The sequence below is a fragment of the Heloderma suspectum genome, chromosome 6, assembly GCF_057233095.1.
Source record: "Heloderma suspectum isolate Gila_16-S chromosome 6, 16-S_ref, whole genome shotgun sequence".
NCBI classification, from domain to species: Eukaryota; Metazoa; Chordata; class Lepidosauria; order Squamata; family Helodermatidae; genus Heloderma; species Heloderma suspectum.
Window position 1 is genome coordinate 126577354 of NC_139463.1, and position 14915 is coordinate 126592268.

Here is a 14915-nt window from a genome sequence, read left to right on the forward strand (position 1 = left end):
TGCACAGCAGGAGGGGTGATGTGGAAGGGCCCACAGCTGCCCCCCCACTCACCGACTTCATGTTGAGCACAGGAGGCTCAATGAACTGGGAGCCCAGGTTTGAGACGATGAAGGCCGTGACGCAGAAGGCCACGCGGTCTGGCCGCAGGGACCGGACAATCAGCATCCGCTGCATCTGGTTGCAGGAGTTCTCCCACTCGCCTGCAGGGGGCGACAGTGTGTGGGGAGAGGCCATCTGGAACGGGAGGGCCACCTCTGTGGCTGGCTGCTCCTAGAGAAGGCCTGCCTGGCCCGGGGCGCTCCAGGGAACCCCAGCAGGCCTTGAAGAGCAAAGAGGCATCGACCTGCCCCATAGGGGAGTCCTCAAGCAATCCCTTTCCAGTGGTTGGGGGGCTCCCGAGCAGGGATGGGCAGAAGGTGGATCTCCAGATGTTTGGGGCTTCAACTCCCAGAAGTCCCTGCCAGCATGGCTAGTGAGTTGAAGGCCAAAACACCTGGAGACCCACTGTCTGCCCAGCCCTCCTCTAGAGGACTGGGGTCAGACAGGAGCAGAATGGATGCCAAGCAAATTGGACCCCCTCTCCCAAGGACACACAAGAGGTCGTGCATCTTGGCAGAAAGGGAGTGCAACTGCAGCCCTGGTTCCCAAAGTAGCCCAGCCCAGCCCAGCCCAGCGTGGTGCCTGACCTGGTAGCATGGCCTTCTCGGGCTTGGAGCTGGTGTACCAAAGGTTCCAGTCCCGGGGGTACTGCTCAAAAGAGTTCATGATGCCATGGAAGTTGGTGAGCTTGTCCAGCTCCGTGATGTTGTCCCAGTAGATGTCGGCCAGCCAGCTGGTGCACGGATTGTCCATCTGCCCTTCCCTGTCCAGGACCTGCAAGCAAGGACAAAGGGGGAGGGAGGAGCCCCCACGGTATCAAGCAGGGCAGCTTTCCCCAACCAGGTATTGGACTGCAAGTCCCATCACCCCATCAGTATGGGCCTTGGCTGGGGAAGATGGGAGCTGTAGTCCGGCACATCTGGGGGTGACTGGCTGGGGGAAGCGGAGCGTAGCACATTTCACTCTCTGCTCCAGGCACGTGTTCTTCCAGGATATCTGCGAGAGGCAAAGCAGAGAACCCCCCAGGCAGAGCACTTGGGATGTGCCCCTTCTCCTGGCCATGGAGGGCTCTGGTCAGATTCTGCCCTCCTCTGTTCCAAGAGCGGGACCACTTCCCTCAGGTGGACAGCGTCCGGCAGGAGGAAGAAGGGTGCCAGCAACGAGCCAGGAGCATTATTGATCAAATCTGGCTGCCACACAGAGGCCCCTCTGGCAGGGAAGGCATCCCCAGTCACCTCCAGGCCGCCAGCCAAGGACACAGACTGCCAGCTGCATCTCGCAGCAGCGTGGGTCAGCCCCCAACGGGGGAGAGAACAGTGGCAGGGGAGAGGGAAGCCCTCAGCCATTCCCACACCGCTGCTGCGGAGCTCCTCCCACAAATTGGGCAGCAGGAAACAGGCCCAAGGCTGCAGGAGACTGCAGTGCCTTCTCTCCCCTCCACGGCCTTCCTGCCGAGCCGCTGCCTGCCACCGCGTTGTGAGCATAGGACGGGGAGCGGCGCTTGCTCACCCAGGGCTCTCTGGCCTGCTGCCATGGACAGGGCTTGGCCAAGGCTCAAGTGCTTCCCAGATTACAACGCTGGGCACTGGGAAAGCCTCCCAGCCCTGGACATGAGGAGGGCCCGCCAAAGGCCGAGCCGCTTGCTGCCGTTGAGCGCCCGCCCCGCAGATATGTTGTGCAGCCTCGGGAGCAGCAGAGCTGTCTCCGGGGGATCAGATCCTTCATGCAAGAGCCCCACACCTCCAAGCTGATTATCCAGTGGACGGCAACAAGCAGAGAGCCAAAGGAAGCAAAGCACAATGTGCCCCCGAAGGATCGGTGGGCCAAGCAAGGCAAAGTCAGAGGGTACGTGCACCTTAAACAGTGGGGCAGGTGGCTGAGGTGGCCCACACAGGCCTTTTTCTGCAGACTCGTCTCAGGCCTAAGACAGACATGTGTCCAACGAAGTGGCCCCCCGCAGGCTAAGAAGTGTGGGCCCCACCTAGGAGAGGTTCTCTGGCCATGTCAGCGGGGGATGGGAGGGGCAGGCTCCTTCCCAAACTGCCAGAGCCTGACGCTTTAACGGGAGGGTTTTGGATGCATAAGGGCCTGGGCGCAATCCCCAGCATCTGCAGGTAGGGCGAGGAAGGACCCTTCTCTGCGTCAGACCCTGCAGAGCCAGTGCAGTCGATGCTGAGCTGGACAGACCAATCCTGAGTTAGCCGGGCTCAGCGGGAGGCCACTCCCTGTGCCGCTACACTCCCAGCCGAGCACAGTCACCGCCACAAAACCTCCAGCTGGCCAGGCCCAGAGTCAGCCGCTTCCACGTGCCCCATCCGGCGCTTACCACTCCCCCCCGCAGGAAGAAGTTGTACTCGTCCATCTTGAGGTTGCCAGACACTTCCAGGATCTTGGCACACATCTGGAAGCTGAAGAGCAGCTTGTGCCGTTCAAAGAGGCCCCGGCAGGTATACCTGGCAAAGCCAGACAGCACAGGGGAGTTAGCGCTGAAACCTGAAGAGAACTCCCAGCCTGCTTTCTCGGACACGCAGGGCGCGAGACTGGGTCTTCCGGCGTCTGTGTGGGGCAGACGGTGGCCTGTCCTCTGGTCATTTTTAAAAGGGAGGATCAAGTCATGGCTGGAAATTGGGGGTCATCTGCTGCCTCCCAATCACACTGCCTTTCGCCCCACGAGGGGGTCCAAAGACTGTGGGAAAGGAGGAGAGATGATCCCAGTCCTCTCTGAAAGGATGGCGGCAGCCATCCCTGCCCCGCCGTTTGGGACAGGTTACCTGTAGACCGCATAGGTGTGGTACTCATTGAGGAAGCGGATTCTTTCATCCAGCTTGGCGCTTCGGTGGCTCTTGTTGATGCTGAGGTTGAACAGGTCAATGTAGGCATCCAGGGAGAACTGGTACATGGGGTCGATCCTGCCCATGTCATTGAGGACGAAGAAGAGGATGGACGCCCTCTGAGCACAGGGCCGGTAGGCCTGGCAGGAGCATGGCAGCAGGTAAGGGAGCCACAGGAGGACAAGAGCAGGTGCCTCTCCAGAGAAGCCGGGGCAGCAGCGGTGGTATAAGGCAGCCCTCCCCATGGCCATGTTAGCTGAGGATGGTGGGAGTTGCAGCCCAACCCATTTAGAGGGCAACCAGTTGGGGAAGTCTGGTGAAAGGTTTCCCCTGCTGCATGCACATCACTGATGCCCAGAAAACCTGCCTTTCCTGAAAAATCAGAACTTCAGCTTTCCTCCTTTTAATGAGCAAGTTACTAGCCCTAGTGACTGTGGGGAAACCCAGGAGGGGAGTAGGCGCAGTACCGGCACCCCCAAATAGCTCCCTGATCTTCCTCAGGTGCCCCAGCTCTCAGGCTGCCAGCCTCCCCTTCTGTGTCAGGCAGCAAATAGGTGCCCCACACACAGCAAGGTTAAGGCACCTCCCCTGCTCACCTCCCGGGCGGTGTCGATCTTGATCTCTGTTGTCTCGCTGGTCTCCAGTTGCTCCGTGACCTCGGTGGCGGTGACCTTTGAGGTCTGCAGCGTGTTCACAAGCTGCACATCATCCAGAAGTGAACCCGTGGCTTCATTCAGCAACCTGAGGGCAGGAGACAGGGCAGCTGAGCAGCGGGGTGGGCAGGCAACAAGGATGCCAGTTCCCACGTGGGAACAGGGAAGAGCAGTCCCAGGTGTCATTCCCCACCACCACTACATGGAGGTGGGCCTGGGTCTGGAGGAGGGGGACGCGGAAGGCTCGCGAGGCAATGCACGGGTGGCCGAGAGGCGAAGGGGCCCAGAGCACAGCAGCTCCCACCCTCCTCATGGCCCAGGAGGGCTCCGTGATGCCACCGATGCGCACACACGCCGCCGCTCGCCACGCCTCCTGGCCAGCAGCCGCTCTTCCTTTGGCGTCGCTGCCTTTGCAGCAGCTGCTCCTCTTAGCCATCATTTACGCAGCACTGCTTTTCATGCACAGGGTGCTTTGCACACGTGATCCTCACGCACCGCAACCCCGGAACGGAAGGTCGCTCCTTTTCCCACAGTGCCAGCACGGGCACAAGGCACAGCCTCCCCCACCCCCCTCACCTCAGGATCTCGTCCTCCAGCTCCTTGAGCTTCCTTTTGCCCGCTGCAATGTTGAGCACCAGGTGGTCCTTCTGCTCCTCGAGCTCGGGCCGCTCCCTCCGCACCACAGTGCCCAGGAGCTGGGCCTCCAGTCCCTGAGAGGCCCAGAGCACACAGGGTGGGACCCAGTTTGGCAGAGAGGACTCTCCCCCGCCCTCCCTCCCCTCCCAAAGAATCTGCTGGAGGGAAACCTCCGCCTCTCCAGGTGGTCCGTCCTCCCCCCGCCTCCACAGTCCAGGGGCAGAAACAGCCCTGGCCCAGAGGAGCCTGGGCCAAGCGCCTACCTGCTCTTTGACTGCAAAGTTGACAATGGTGGTCTGGGAGGAGGTCTCCGGCGTGTAGTGAGGGTTGGGCAGCTTGGTGGTGAGGTAGAAGCGGAATTCGGGGTGGTATTCCACCTCTTTGTCCCCCAGCCTGATCAACAGCCGCCCGCCTGCCACACACAGGAAACTGAGTCACGAGGCCGGCAGAGGCCGCGCTCCCTTTGGCTGGGCCCTCTCTCCCTCCTGCCAAGGTGCCAGCTCCCGCTCATGCCCCCAAATCCCACGCCCATACTAAACGCAGAATAGGAGCCCAGAAGCCGGCACCAGCGCGGGTCCCCCCTCCTCTTGGAGTCGCAGGCAGCAGCCCAGCGCTCACCCACTTTGGTGACGGATTTGTTGAGGATGGGGGCCAGGGTTGGGTCCAGCTCCTCCTGCACGTTCTGCAGCAGCACAGGGGAGCCAAACTGGATGGCCGACTCCAGGATGCGCATGTAGTCAGGCATCTGCACGTCGACGATCTTCAGGCCCTGCCGGAGGGGGGGGCACCCGCATCAGCATCGGGAAGCCAGGAGGACCACGGGAGGGAGCGGGAGCGAGGAAGCAGCCCTGAATGAGGAGAGGGGGCTGAGGGGAGGGGCATGGGGGCTCCAACCCAGAGAGGCAAGCTACTCCCACCGAACGTCCTGAGGCATGGAGCACTGCCGCTTACTCGCTTCAGTTCCATGTTCTTGATCCACTTCGTGGCCTGGCACTGTGGGTCAATCATCAGAGGCCACCTAGGAAAGACCAGCAGGGAAAGGGAGGCAGGTGTTTGCACAGGAGATCCCCATCTCCCACAGTGCTCCAAAGGAGGGACCAGGGGAAGCCCCACGGGGCAGGGGACCAAGGCTGCACGCCAGAGCTGGGTGGGTGGGTGGTTGTGACTGGAAAAGCCCCCCAGGGGCTGGGGCCAGCTCACCGGTTGCCTCGTGTGACAATGATCCCGTTCTCCGTGGAGAAGTTATCAGACGGCAGCCCCTGGATGTTCCAGGTGCGCACGACCGTTGGGTTGGAGAGGAAGCTGTCGCACGTGAAGTGGGGGGAGCACGGCACGTGGAGCTCTCGGATCTGTGGGTGCAGAGCAGCAGCGGGGAGTCAGTCAGCCCCCGCCCCCCCACTTTGCCTTCGCCTTCCCTTCCTGTGGCACCAGATCCTAAGCTGAGTGCAGCAAGGCCGGCTTGCCTCAGCGGTCTTGTCCTTCTCAACCTAACATAAGTGAGCACTGCAGACCCCCTCCTCACGCCTGGGGGCCATCACTGGCTGAAACCAGCCCTCAACGGAAGCCTTGTGCCCCTGCTCCAAAGGCAGGCACAGGAATGCCAGGGCTGGGTGCAGCAGCTGCCAACCAGAAAGAGGGAGGCAGCCCTCTCCGGAAAGGTGCACCATGCTCACCTGTTTGATCCAGATGCGTGAGACAATGTCATCCCGGTAGTTCGACAGGAAGGGCCCCATGTAGGACAGAAAAGCTGCGGCCAGCAGGCAGTCCCCCACCAGGTAGCCCAGATCTTCCTCGAGGCCCTACAGGGAAGCAGGAGCAAGGCTTGCCTTCTGCCTCAGCCGAAACCATTCCCCTTCCCCAGGGGTGCCAAGGCACCCTCTGCTGTGAAGCCCCCTGGGACATCCGATGACTGCCATCACGTCTCCCCCACTGTTCCTTCATCTCCTCTTCTCTGGGCATCCTTCAGCCTTCCCACATGCTCAGGCACCCCAGGCCTCTGGTGACACTTGCTGGATCCTAGAAATGTGCCAGCCAAAACTAGGCACGCGGTGCTGTGATCACCTCAGCATCCCATACCTCACTTTGCTGAGCCCTGTGGACTTTGCATTGGGGGTGGGGGGCAGGTGCGGAGCTGTGGATCAGGCCATACCTTGACCGTTTCCTCCCATCGAATTTTCTCTCCAGCCAAACCCGACACCAGCTTGTCAGCCCGATCCAGCTTAATCTCCATCTCCTCCGATTTCTTGCGCAGCTCCTCCTTCTGGGCCAGCTTCTCCTCGTATTCCTTCTTGAGCATCTCCAGTTTCTCTGCAACCTGGGCAGAGGTGGGGCAGGGGCAGGGAAGAGTCCTTCAGAGCAGGGCCACTCAGGCTCCACACAGCCTATGCATGGATGGATGGATGGATGGATGGATGGGGTACCCCACTGCTGCACTCCCCAGGTCTGGAAGGGCCCCTAGGAAGACCCTGTGCTCCCTGCAGCCAATCCACATTCCCGGCTCTCCCGCCAAAGAAGACTGACCTCTCGCAGCCTCTCTTGGGCCTCAGCCTGGGCAGCCTGCTTCTCCGCCAGCTGGGCCAAGGCGGCATTCATCCGGGCACGCTTGGGCTCCACTACACGGTAGATACGGCCGTACATCTGGGGAGGGGGGAGGTGAGCAATGGGGCAAAGCCTGCAAAGTTAAAACCAAGGCATCCTCCTGGCCGCCCCATCGCATTGGAAGCCCGATTCTCAGCCCGTGCTGTACTTTACAGCAGGGCTGGGAGGAAAGTAGATCTCCAGAGGCTTTGGTCTTCAACTCCCAGCATTCCCAACCATTGGCCAGCCTTGCAGGGGCATCTGGGAGTGGACACCCAAAACACCTGGAGAGATCTACCTCCTGCCCACCCCCGCTCCACAGAGATTTCTTCCTCCTGTCGGGGCTCCAGGCTCACCTCCATGGCTCGCACCCACATGCACAGGGACTTGGCGGCCACCGAGACCCGCCCAATGATGTCTGGCTGGAAGTCTGGCTGCGAGCAGTAGGCGCTGATCTTCTTGAGCACCTTATCGGAGATGTTGTCCTTGTCAAAATAGACCAGCTGCTTGATGAAGTTGGGCTCACCTGGAGAAGCCAGACTGGGGTCAGAGAAGGGGAGACCTGCCGGGCCAGCCAAAGACCCATCCATCCTGGCACCCTCCTGGCCTGTCTCCCCCCCGCAGCGGCCGGTCAGGTGCCTCCAGGAAGCCTGCAAGCAGAGCCAGAAGGGAAGCACCCTCACTGGCTGTTGCTCCCAAGCAAGCGGTATCCAGTGGCATGCATCCTCTGCACTGGGCAGCTTCCCCTCGAGAGGAAACAGCTTCCAGGGGTTGTGGGGAGGGACCACAGCACAAATGGGAAGGAGGGCCATCTCCCACTGCTGCCCGTGCGCCTCAGCCCAGAGCCTGCTCGGCGGTCCTCAGCAGCAGCAAAACCAAGATGCGTAATGTGCATGGGCACGTGGAACACCTCGCCCCACCGGGCCCTCTGCTAGGGCTCCTCAGCACCACTTACCCAGCTGCTTCTTGGCTTCTGCCCAGGTGGGCTCGTTGCCTCGCAGGATCATGACCGCTTGCATGACTGTCTCCACCAGGGTGGGTGGCCGGCCATAAGACTTGATCTCCGTCAAGTCCTTCTTGTTGAGTGATTCCAAGGCCTGCGGAGAGGGAGACCACGGGGCCGTTCAGGAGAAGCTGCCCCAAAGGCCCATGGGGAGCCAAGGTGTGGAAATGGGGAGGGAAAGGGATGGGTGCTCCTTAACCCTAGGGGGAAACACAGGGCATCACAAAACCCCACCGTCCTGGCACAGCCCTCTCGGGGCTCGGTCAGAATGGGGGAAGGCAGAGCTGCTGGAGCAGAGGGGAGGGCAGGGGACACTGTGTGGTTCTAAGAGGAAGGCCTTGCTAGGCAGCCAAAGAGAGGGGACCTATCCCTTGTCCTTTGCTGAGCGGGTACAGTGACTTGCCCAGAGATGGTGTTGAACTTGCTGTTAATATCAAGGCCTGAGGTGCATTGGGAGAAAGGCTCTCTGCAAACCGAAACGCCTGGCCTCCCCTCTGGGCTCACAGGGGGCCTCTACCAGGCCCGGCTACCTTCATGGCCTCCTCCAAGGCTGGCAGTGCCTCCTCCAGGTCCTTCTGGGCGTTGTCAGCCAAGGCTTTGCACTTGATCTCCTCGGCAGCGATCTTCTCGCTGTTTGCAGTCACGGTCTGCGGAGAAAACAACAGAATGACATTTAATAGGGATAAATGCCAAGTTCTGCACCTAGGAAAAAGAAACCAAATGCAGTTACAAGATGGGGGATACGTGGCTCAACAACACTACAAGCGAGAAGGATCTTGGAATTGTCATCGATCACGAGCTGAATATGAGCCAACAATGTGATGTGGCTGCAAAAAAGGCAAATGCTCTTTTGGGCTGCATTCATAGAAGCATCGCTTCCAAATCCCGGGAAGTACTAGTTCCCCTCTACTCAGCACTGGTTAGGCCTCATCTGGAGTACTGTGTCCAGTTCTGGGCACCACACTTTAAGAAGGATGCAGACAAACTGGAGAGGGTTCGGAGGAGGGCAACAAAGATGATCAGGGGACTGGAAACAAAGCCCTATGAAGAGAGACTGAAAGAACTGGGCACGTTTAGCCTTGAGAAGAGAAGACCGAGGGGAGATGGGATAGCGCTTTTCAAGTACTTGAAAGGTTGTCACAGAGAGGAAGGCCAGGATCTCTTCTCGATCATGCCAGAGTGCAGGACACGGAATCATGGACTCAAGTTACAGGAAGCCAGATTCCGGCTGAACATCAGGAAAAACTTCCTGACTGTAAGAGCAATATGACAATGGAACCCATTACCTGGGGAGGCGGTGGGTTCTCCCACACTGGAGGCCTTCAAGACGAGGCTGGACAGCCATCTGTCAGGGATGCTGTGACTTGGATTCCTGCATTGAGCAGGGGGTTGGACTCGATGACCTTGTAGGCCCCTTCCAACCCTACTGTTCTATGATTCTATGAGAGGGGGGCAAGGCTCAGCACCCGGTGACGGGAGTCACTGGTTCCGCTGTGTGTGGAGAGCCCGGCCTCAGCCACACACCTTCTGCTGCTCATCAGCCTCTCGTTTCTGCTGGACAATGATGACCAGGTACTCCTCGCACTGCTTCTGGAACTCTGCCACCTTCCTCCGGGCTTCCTCCAGCTCCAGCGTCATCACCTCCACTTTCGCTCGGGTCTCGTCGATTTTGAAGAGTCCGTTGCGGAGCTTGTTGGCCTGGTCGGAGAGCTCTTTCCGCTTCTCTGCCAGGAGCCTGCGAGGAGGGCAGCAGGAGAAGGCGTGTCCCTCCGGGCTGCCTCCCCCTCCTCCCGGGGCAGCTCAGGCATTGGCTCGCCTGCGGCGCGCTCCACCAGGCCCTCCCGCACGCCAGGTTTGGTGAGCTCCCCTGGCTGCCTCCCAGGGGGAGCTTCTCCACCCACCCCCACTGAGCTGCTTCCTGGAGAGAGCCAAAGGGCCCCTTCCTTACTTCTTGTAGCCGGAGACAAGCTCCAGGTAATTGGTGGGAGTGACGTAGTTGTGGCGCCGGAGCTCCAGCATCATTTTCTGCGAATACCTGGCCACGGACCAGTGCATGGTCACAAAGATCCTCGCCACGCGCTTATGGATCTGGGCAGGAGGAAGAGGGGGAGGAGGCGGAAGGTCAGCGGGCGCGCTTCCTTCCCCACCCCCTTCCTGTGGCGCCCCTTTGGGGACGGGCTGTAGCCCCTCACCGTGTCCAGGCTTCCCCGCTCCACGCTGCCCAGGTCCACGCCCTCCAGGTACTTCTCTGCCACCTCCAGCAGCGCTTCCTTGGGCCACTCAGAGAACCAGTCGATGGTGGTGCAGTTCACCAGGGCAGGGTACTGGCGTATCCAGTTCCTGCGGCAGAGGAGGTTGCCCTTGAGGTGCCAGGCACCCGACCTCTCCCCAGTCCCCTAGCGCTTCCTGGCCTCGCTCTGCACCCCCGGCTCCCCCGGTGACCTTGGCCTCGCGCCTCTCCTCCCTCGCCCCACCCCACAGCTGCCAGCTTGCTGCCCGTCAGCCCCCTGCTCGTCTGCCTTCAACCACGCCTGTCCACCAGGGGTCGCTCGCGCTCCAGGCAGAAGCGGCTGCCCTGCCTGTCTGGCCACGGCTGCACGCCCGGCGCTGCCCACACCTGAAGGGGTCCCCCACGGGGCTCAGGCACAGCACCACATGCAGGTTGTTCCGCACCCTCTCGATGAGGTAGGCAAAGAGGCTGTCCGGGCTCTCCTGAACGCCCTCGGCCCGGGCCGCATCAATAATGTTGCTCTGGATCTGGGCACAGAACGAGGGACGGGGAAAAGGGCCGGTGAGGGCTCTTGTGCTCCTCCTGGCAACTGCGGCCCAGGAGCCTTTCAGTGCCGCTGGGCACAAGGACGCAAGGGCCCCAGGTCTGGGAATGGCTCGCCAGCTCCCACAGAGGGGTCCACAGGTGCCTGAAAGCTTCTGTGGGCTGCAAGCAGAGAACGGGGGGCAATCAGGGCTTAAACGTCGCCAGTCGCCCCACTGGGGAGAGTCCCTGGCTCTGCAGGCAGAGCCCTTGCCTTGCACGCACATAATTCCAGGTTCAATCCTGAAGGGTGCCACCAGCTAAAACACCGCAGGGGATGGCAACGGCCTCCTCCAGCCAGAAGCTGGGGAAGTGGCTGCCAGGGGAGGAGACCTGCACTGGGCTGGATGGATCAGGAGGATTCATCGAATTGCTACCCAGATAAATGCTCAAACACGCCTGGAAGCACCATCCCTTCATCTCAGGAGCACGGCGGGGATTCCTCCAGTTACTAAACAGGGAGGTTAAAGCACTCTGCACGAGCTCAGAGTCATGCTCCTCAAGACTTCACAGAGCTCAGCCCTGGGGCAAGAGCTTTGCCTGGAAGAGGCAAAGGAACCACAGGGTGCGTGGGTCTGTCTTCCAGTGGGTGCAGAGTGTCTTACCCCGCACAGCTGGGGCTGCGGGGGAGGGGGCACAGCTTCCAGGCCTGAACATGCAACTCCCAAGCCGTTTAACCCCAGCCCCTCTCCTGGTGGAAACAAGGCAGAACCGAGGCAGGACAGGATCTGGATGGAGGAGCGCCATGCAAAACGGTCCAAAGGAGGAAGCCTCACCCAGCCATTCATGCTGTCCACCAGCACAGGACAGGGAACAGCATGGACGGGGGAGACTGCTGAACGCTCGCCCAGCCCTGCCCCACTGCCTCCCCACCCCACTGCCTCGGTCCTCGTCTTTCTGGAGACCCACCTCCTCAAACTCATCCGCTTTGTAGAGGTTGGGCACCTCCCCAGAGCTGAGGATGTTGTTGATGTCCTCGAGGAAGCATTCGTCCGCAATCTGGGTGTCCACAAAGAGGAAGGTGGTGGGCTTCTGATCCAGCCCCGTCTGGCGGTAAAGCCTCTTGATGTCTATGGGAAAGAACAGCCTGTGGAAGGGGAGGCCACGGCGCTGCCCAGGGCCCAGAGGGACAGGAGCTGTCCTCACCTTCCCGAAACTCTTGCTTGCGGTACTGCCGGGAGACCTCGATCTGGAAGGTGTAGTACTCGCAGATGGACGAGGCCAGGCGGGCCAGGCTCTGGCGCCCGCTGCCCCCAATGCCCACCAGCAGCATGTTCCCTCGTGGCTGGCTGATCACCCGGACGATCCGGGTTACTGCAAGGAAGCAGGGAAGTGTGGGCAGCCACAACAGGGGCGAGGAGGCTGGAGGGAGCTGGGGAGTGACAAGGGTCCAGGCGAGGCTTTGACTGCATCTGCGCCCCGCCTCGTGCACAGATGTTTATGGAGGGCCCAGACATCATTGCCTTTCACTTGTAAACTGCCCCCCCCATGTTTCCCCACCACTTCTTCTATATTGTCACCACAAAGCATCCATTATGGAGAGGGAGGCAGGACAGCCGCACAGTGTCTTTGGAATGGTTGCGTTAGGAGCCCCCACTTGGAAGCGCCCCTGGGCCAGGCAAAGGCTTGCTCCATGCCATGTGCCAGAACAAGCCCAGGGAACCAGATAGATGGAATCTCCGCCCGCCTGCCTGGCCCTGGGAATCCACCCAGGTTTGCGGTGCCTCTTGAAAAGGGCAGAGCAGGCAATCCCAGATCAAGCCCCAGCACCTGCCTGACCCCCTCACTCACTATGCTCAATGGCATCTCGGAAGAGCACCAGCCTCATTGGCACCACCCCTGGGAACCGATTGTAGTCACCCAGGGCACGCTCCATCTCTGCTTTCAGAACACCCATGTCCATCAGGTCCTCATACACGTTGCGCATGAAGTCCCCTGGAGGAGAAAGCTCTCAGTGGCTACCAGTCCAGATGGCCAGATGCTACTGCCAGTATCAGAGGTGGAATGCCTATGTGCACCAGTGGCTGGGGAAGAGGGTGCTGTTGCACTCATGTCCTGTTCATGGGCTTCCCACTGGGGCTTCTGCTTGGCCACTGTGTGAACAGAATGCTGGACTAGATGGACCCTTGGTCTGATCCAGCTTTAGGGCTCTTCTTATGTTCTTATGAGAGAAGTGGCACACAATTCCAGCAGGTACAAACACCTTAGTATGCCCAATGCCCCTTTTGAGGCCCACCTTCCAGCCGCCCAATGCTCTGCCCATTAAACCTCTTACACACACCCCTCCAGACACAGAAACCCAAAACAGCCAAGAACATTGTACCATCATCCCTTCTAGCCGTAACCACCAGGAGATCATCATCTCACCCCCCTTTCAACCCAGTCTCCATTCTTTTCCCACCCAGGACTAAAACAGACACAAGGACTGCACCACTAAGTTGATTAAACTGAGTCGATTAACTGATTAATCAATTAAAAACGTGCTGATCAACTGAACAGTTGCCTCCAATTAAGCAGGCAGCGGATTTTCCCATTTTAAAAATTACTTTCAAATACATGTACTTATAGAAACTGTGTACACAAAATGCCATCTTAGAAGAGGCATTCCCTCCCATGTGAGAGAGAAGGGGTTGGGTTAGGCCTTGAGTGCCATTTGGTGGGAAGGCAGAATAAAAAATGAGAGCACCCCTCTTCTGAGCGGAGGCTGGCTACAGTACAGGGCTGTGTGTGCATCACTGAAGACAAAAAGAAGTATGTACTATTCCTTCTCCTATTCAGATCTATGGAGATTTAAGGCACAACCTTTTGCATGTTTAGATAGAACATGCATAGCTGGCTGGGGAATGCTAGAAGTTGTAGGACATTTTTCTGTCTTAACATGCATAGGATTGCACCCTTAATTGATTAATGGACTAAAACTCATGCAAATCATCAGCTCTAATCAGGCAACAGTCTTTAAGATGAACAGGCAGAGAGAAAAAGCCACTGGATCTCATGGCCCCCCAAAGGGAATGTAGAGGACCTTGTTCTTTAGTGGGCAGCTCTTCCCAGTAACTGTCCTCAAACCAGCACACGCCCCCCACCTCGTCTCCCAGCCTCCGTGCTCCAGTGCGGGAGAATCACTGGAACATACCAAAGATGGGTGAGCGCTTGTTGGGGCAGAGGTTGTGGAAGGTCAGGTCGAAGAAGGTGCCCAGCTTCTCACTCAAGAGGGCAACAAAGGTCTCCGTGTCTGCAGCGTCCACCAGGCGGTCAGAGAAAACCCTGAAGAGGAGGAGAAGGGATGTCTGTGCTCTGGGGCTTACAGGTCCCCCACATTCCAGAGGCCTTGGCGTGAGGCCGGTCACACAGGAAGAAAGCACATTCCATGAAGCCCAGAACAAAGAGAGGGGGCTATTGGGAGAAGCAGGACTCACCCTCCCACAGCCCCCTTTTCCTGCAGGCAGCCAAAGCCCATCGCCCTCCCGGCCCACAGCCAGACTGCTTCAGTGATCCTCCGAAGCTCAGCCTCTCCTCCCACCCTACAACTGCCTTGCGACTTTGCCTTGCTGTTTGCAGTGGCTGCTGGGAGCCCATTTCTGATGGTCTATGACATCACGCGTGCGCTCATGGCGCCCAGGAGTGGCGTGCCAACAGCCCAGCAAGCGCCCCAAGCAGCAGGGGCATGGGGCAGGCGAAGGCTGGGACATTAAATGAGATAGCCTGGGGCCTTCATGTGAGCTTCGATTCCAGAAGCAGGCTATCCCCCCACAACACCCCCCCAAAACACTCCAAGGGTTGTCTATCGGAGATGGCAGAAAGAGGCAACCAGGGTGGCTCTACCTGAAACACTCGTGAATCCACAGGCGTGTCAGGCTGGCTTTGGTATCGTGGAAGTCCTTGTGGGCCCGCAGCATGCCCTGAAACACCTGGACAAGGGGAGGTACAGAATCAGAGTGGAGCCCACAGATTATCATCTTGGACCAGCCTTCTTCAACCTGCTGCCTTCCAGATCTGTTGGACTGCAACTTCCATCTTTCCCAGCCAACAAAGTCATTTTCAAGCTACATTTGTCCTTAGTATAAGCCCCCACTGATACTTCCCCCCCCCTCATTTTGGGAGGGTCACCAAAACCCCGGGGGCTGCATGTTGCCCACCCCTGATTCAGACTGTTGACTGTACCAGGGTTTTCTGATCCTGAGGCCACTTTTGCAGGTAACTGCCCAGCTCAGTGAAATATGGAGGCGGGGGGGGGGGGGGGTTCTCAATGGAAGTAACCCCATATCCTCATACCATTTTGGAAACCTGGCAGGGGGAGACCACC

At 59.3% G+C, this 14915-nt stretch overlaps 1 protein-coding gene across 1 annotated transcript in view; it reads right to left on the minus strand.

Annotated features, from left to right (window-relative positions):
- The window catches only part of DNAH2 (dynein axonemal heavy chain 2), a 112941-nt gene that overhangs the window by 13340 nt on the left and 84686 nt on the right, over positions 1–14915 (minus strand). Inside the window, exons 52-76 of the mRNA XM_084806699.1 lie at positions 14435–14520; positions 13746–13876; positions 12404–12547; positions 11759–11926; positions 11522–11682; positions 10418–10557; positions 9993–10140; positions 9749–9888; positions 9325–9535; positions 8331–8447; positions 7753–7894; positions 7154–7323; positions 6741–6857; positions 6370–6534; positions 5894–6019; positions 5421–5569; positions 5172–5238; positions 4839–4989; positions 4484–4632; positions 4161–4294; positions 3528–3672; positions 2872–3071; positions 2427–2553; positions 688–874; positions 53–201 (exon numbers count right to left, since the gene is read on the minus strand). Of these exons, the coding sequence (XP_084662825.1) occupies positions 53–201; positions 688–874; positions 2427–2553; positions 2872–3071; positions 3528–3672; positions 4161–4294; positions 4484–4632; positions 4839–4989; positions 5172–5238; positions 5421–5569; positions 5894–6019; positions 6370–6534; positions 6741–6857; positions 7154–7323; positions 7753–7894; positions 8331–8447; positions 9325–9535; positions 9749–9888; positions 9993–10140; positions 10418–10557; positions 11522–11682; positions 11759–11926; positions 12404–12547; positions 13746–13876; positions 14435–14520 (3624 nt within the window). The remainder of the gene's footprint in view (positions 1–52; positions 202–687; positions 875–2426; positions 2554–2871; positions 3072–3527; positions 3673–4160; positions 4295–4483; positions 4633–4838; positions 4990–5171; positions 5239–5420; positions 5570–5893; positions 6020–6369; positions 6535–6740; positions 6858–7153; positions 7324–7752; positions 7895–8330; positions 8448–9324; positions 9536–9748; positions 9889–9992; positions 10141–10417; positions 10558–11521; positions 11683–11758; positions 11927–12403; positions 12548–13745; positions 13877–14434; positions 14521–14915) is intronic.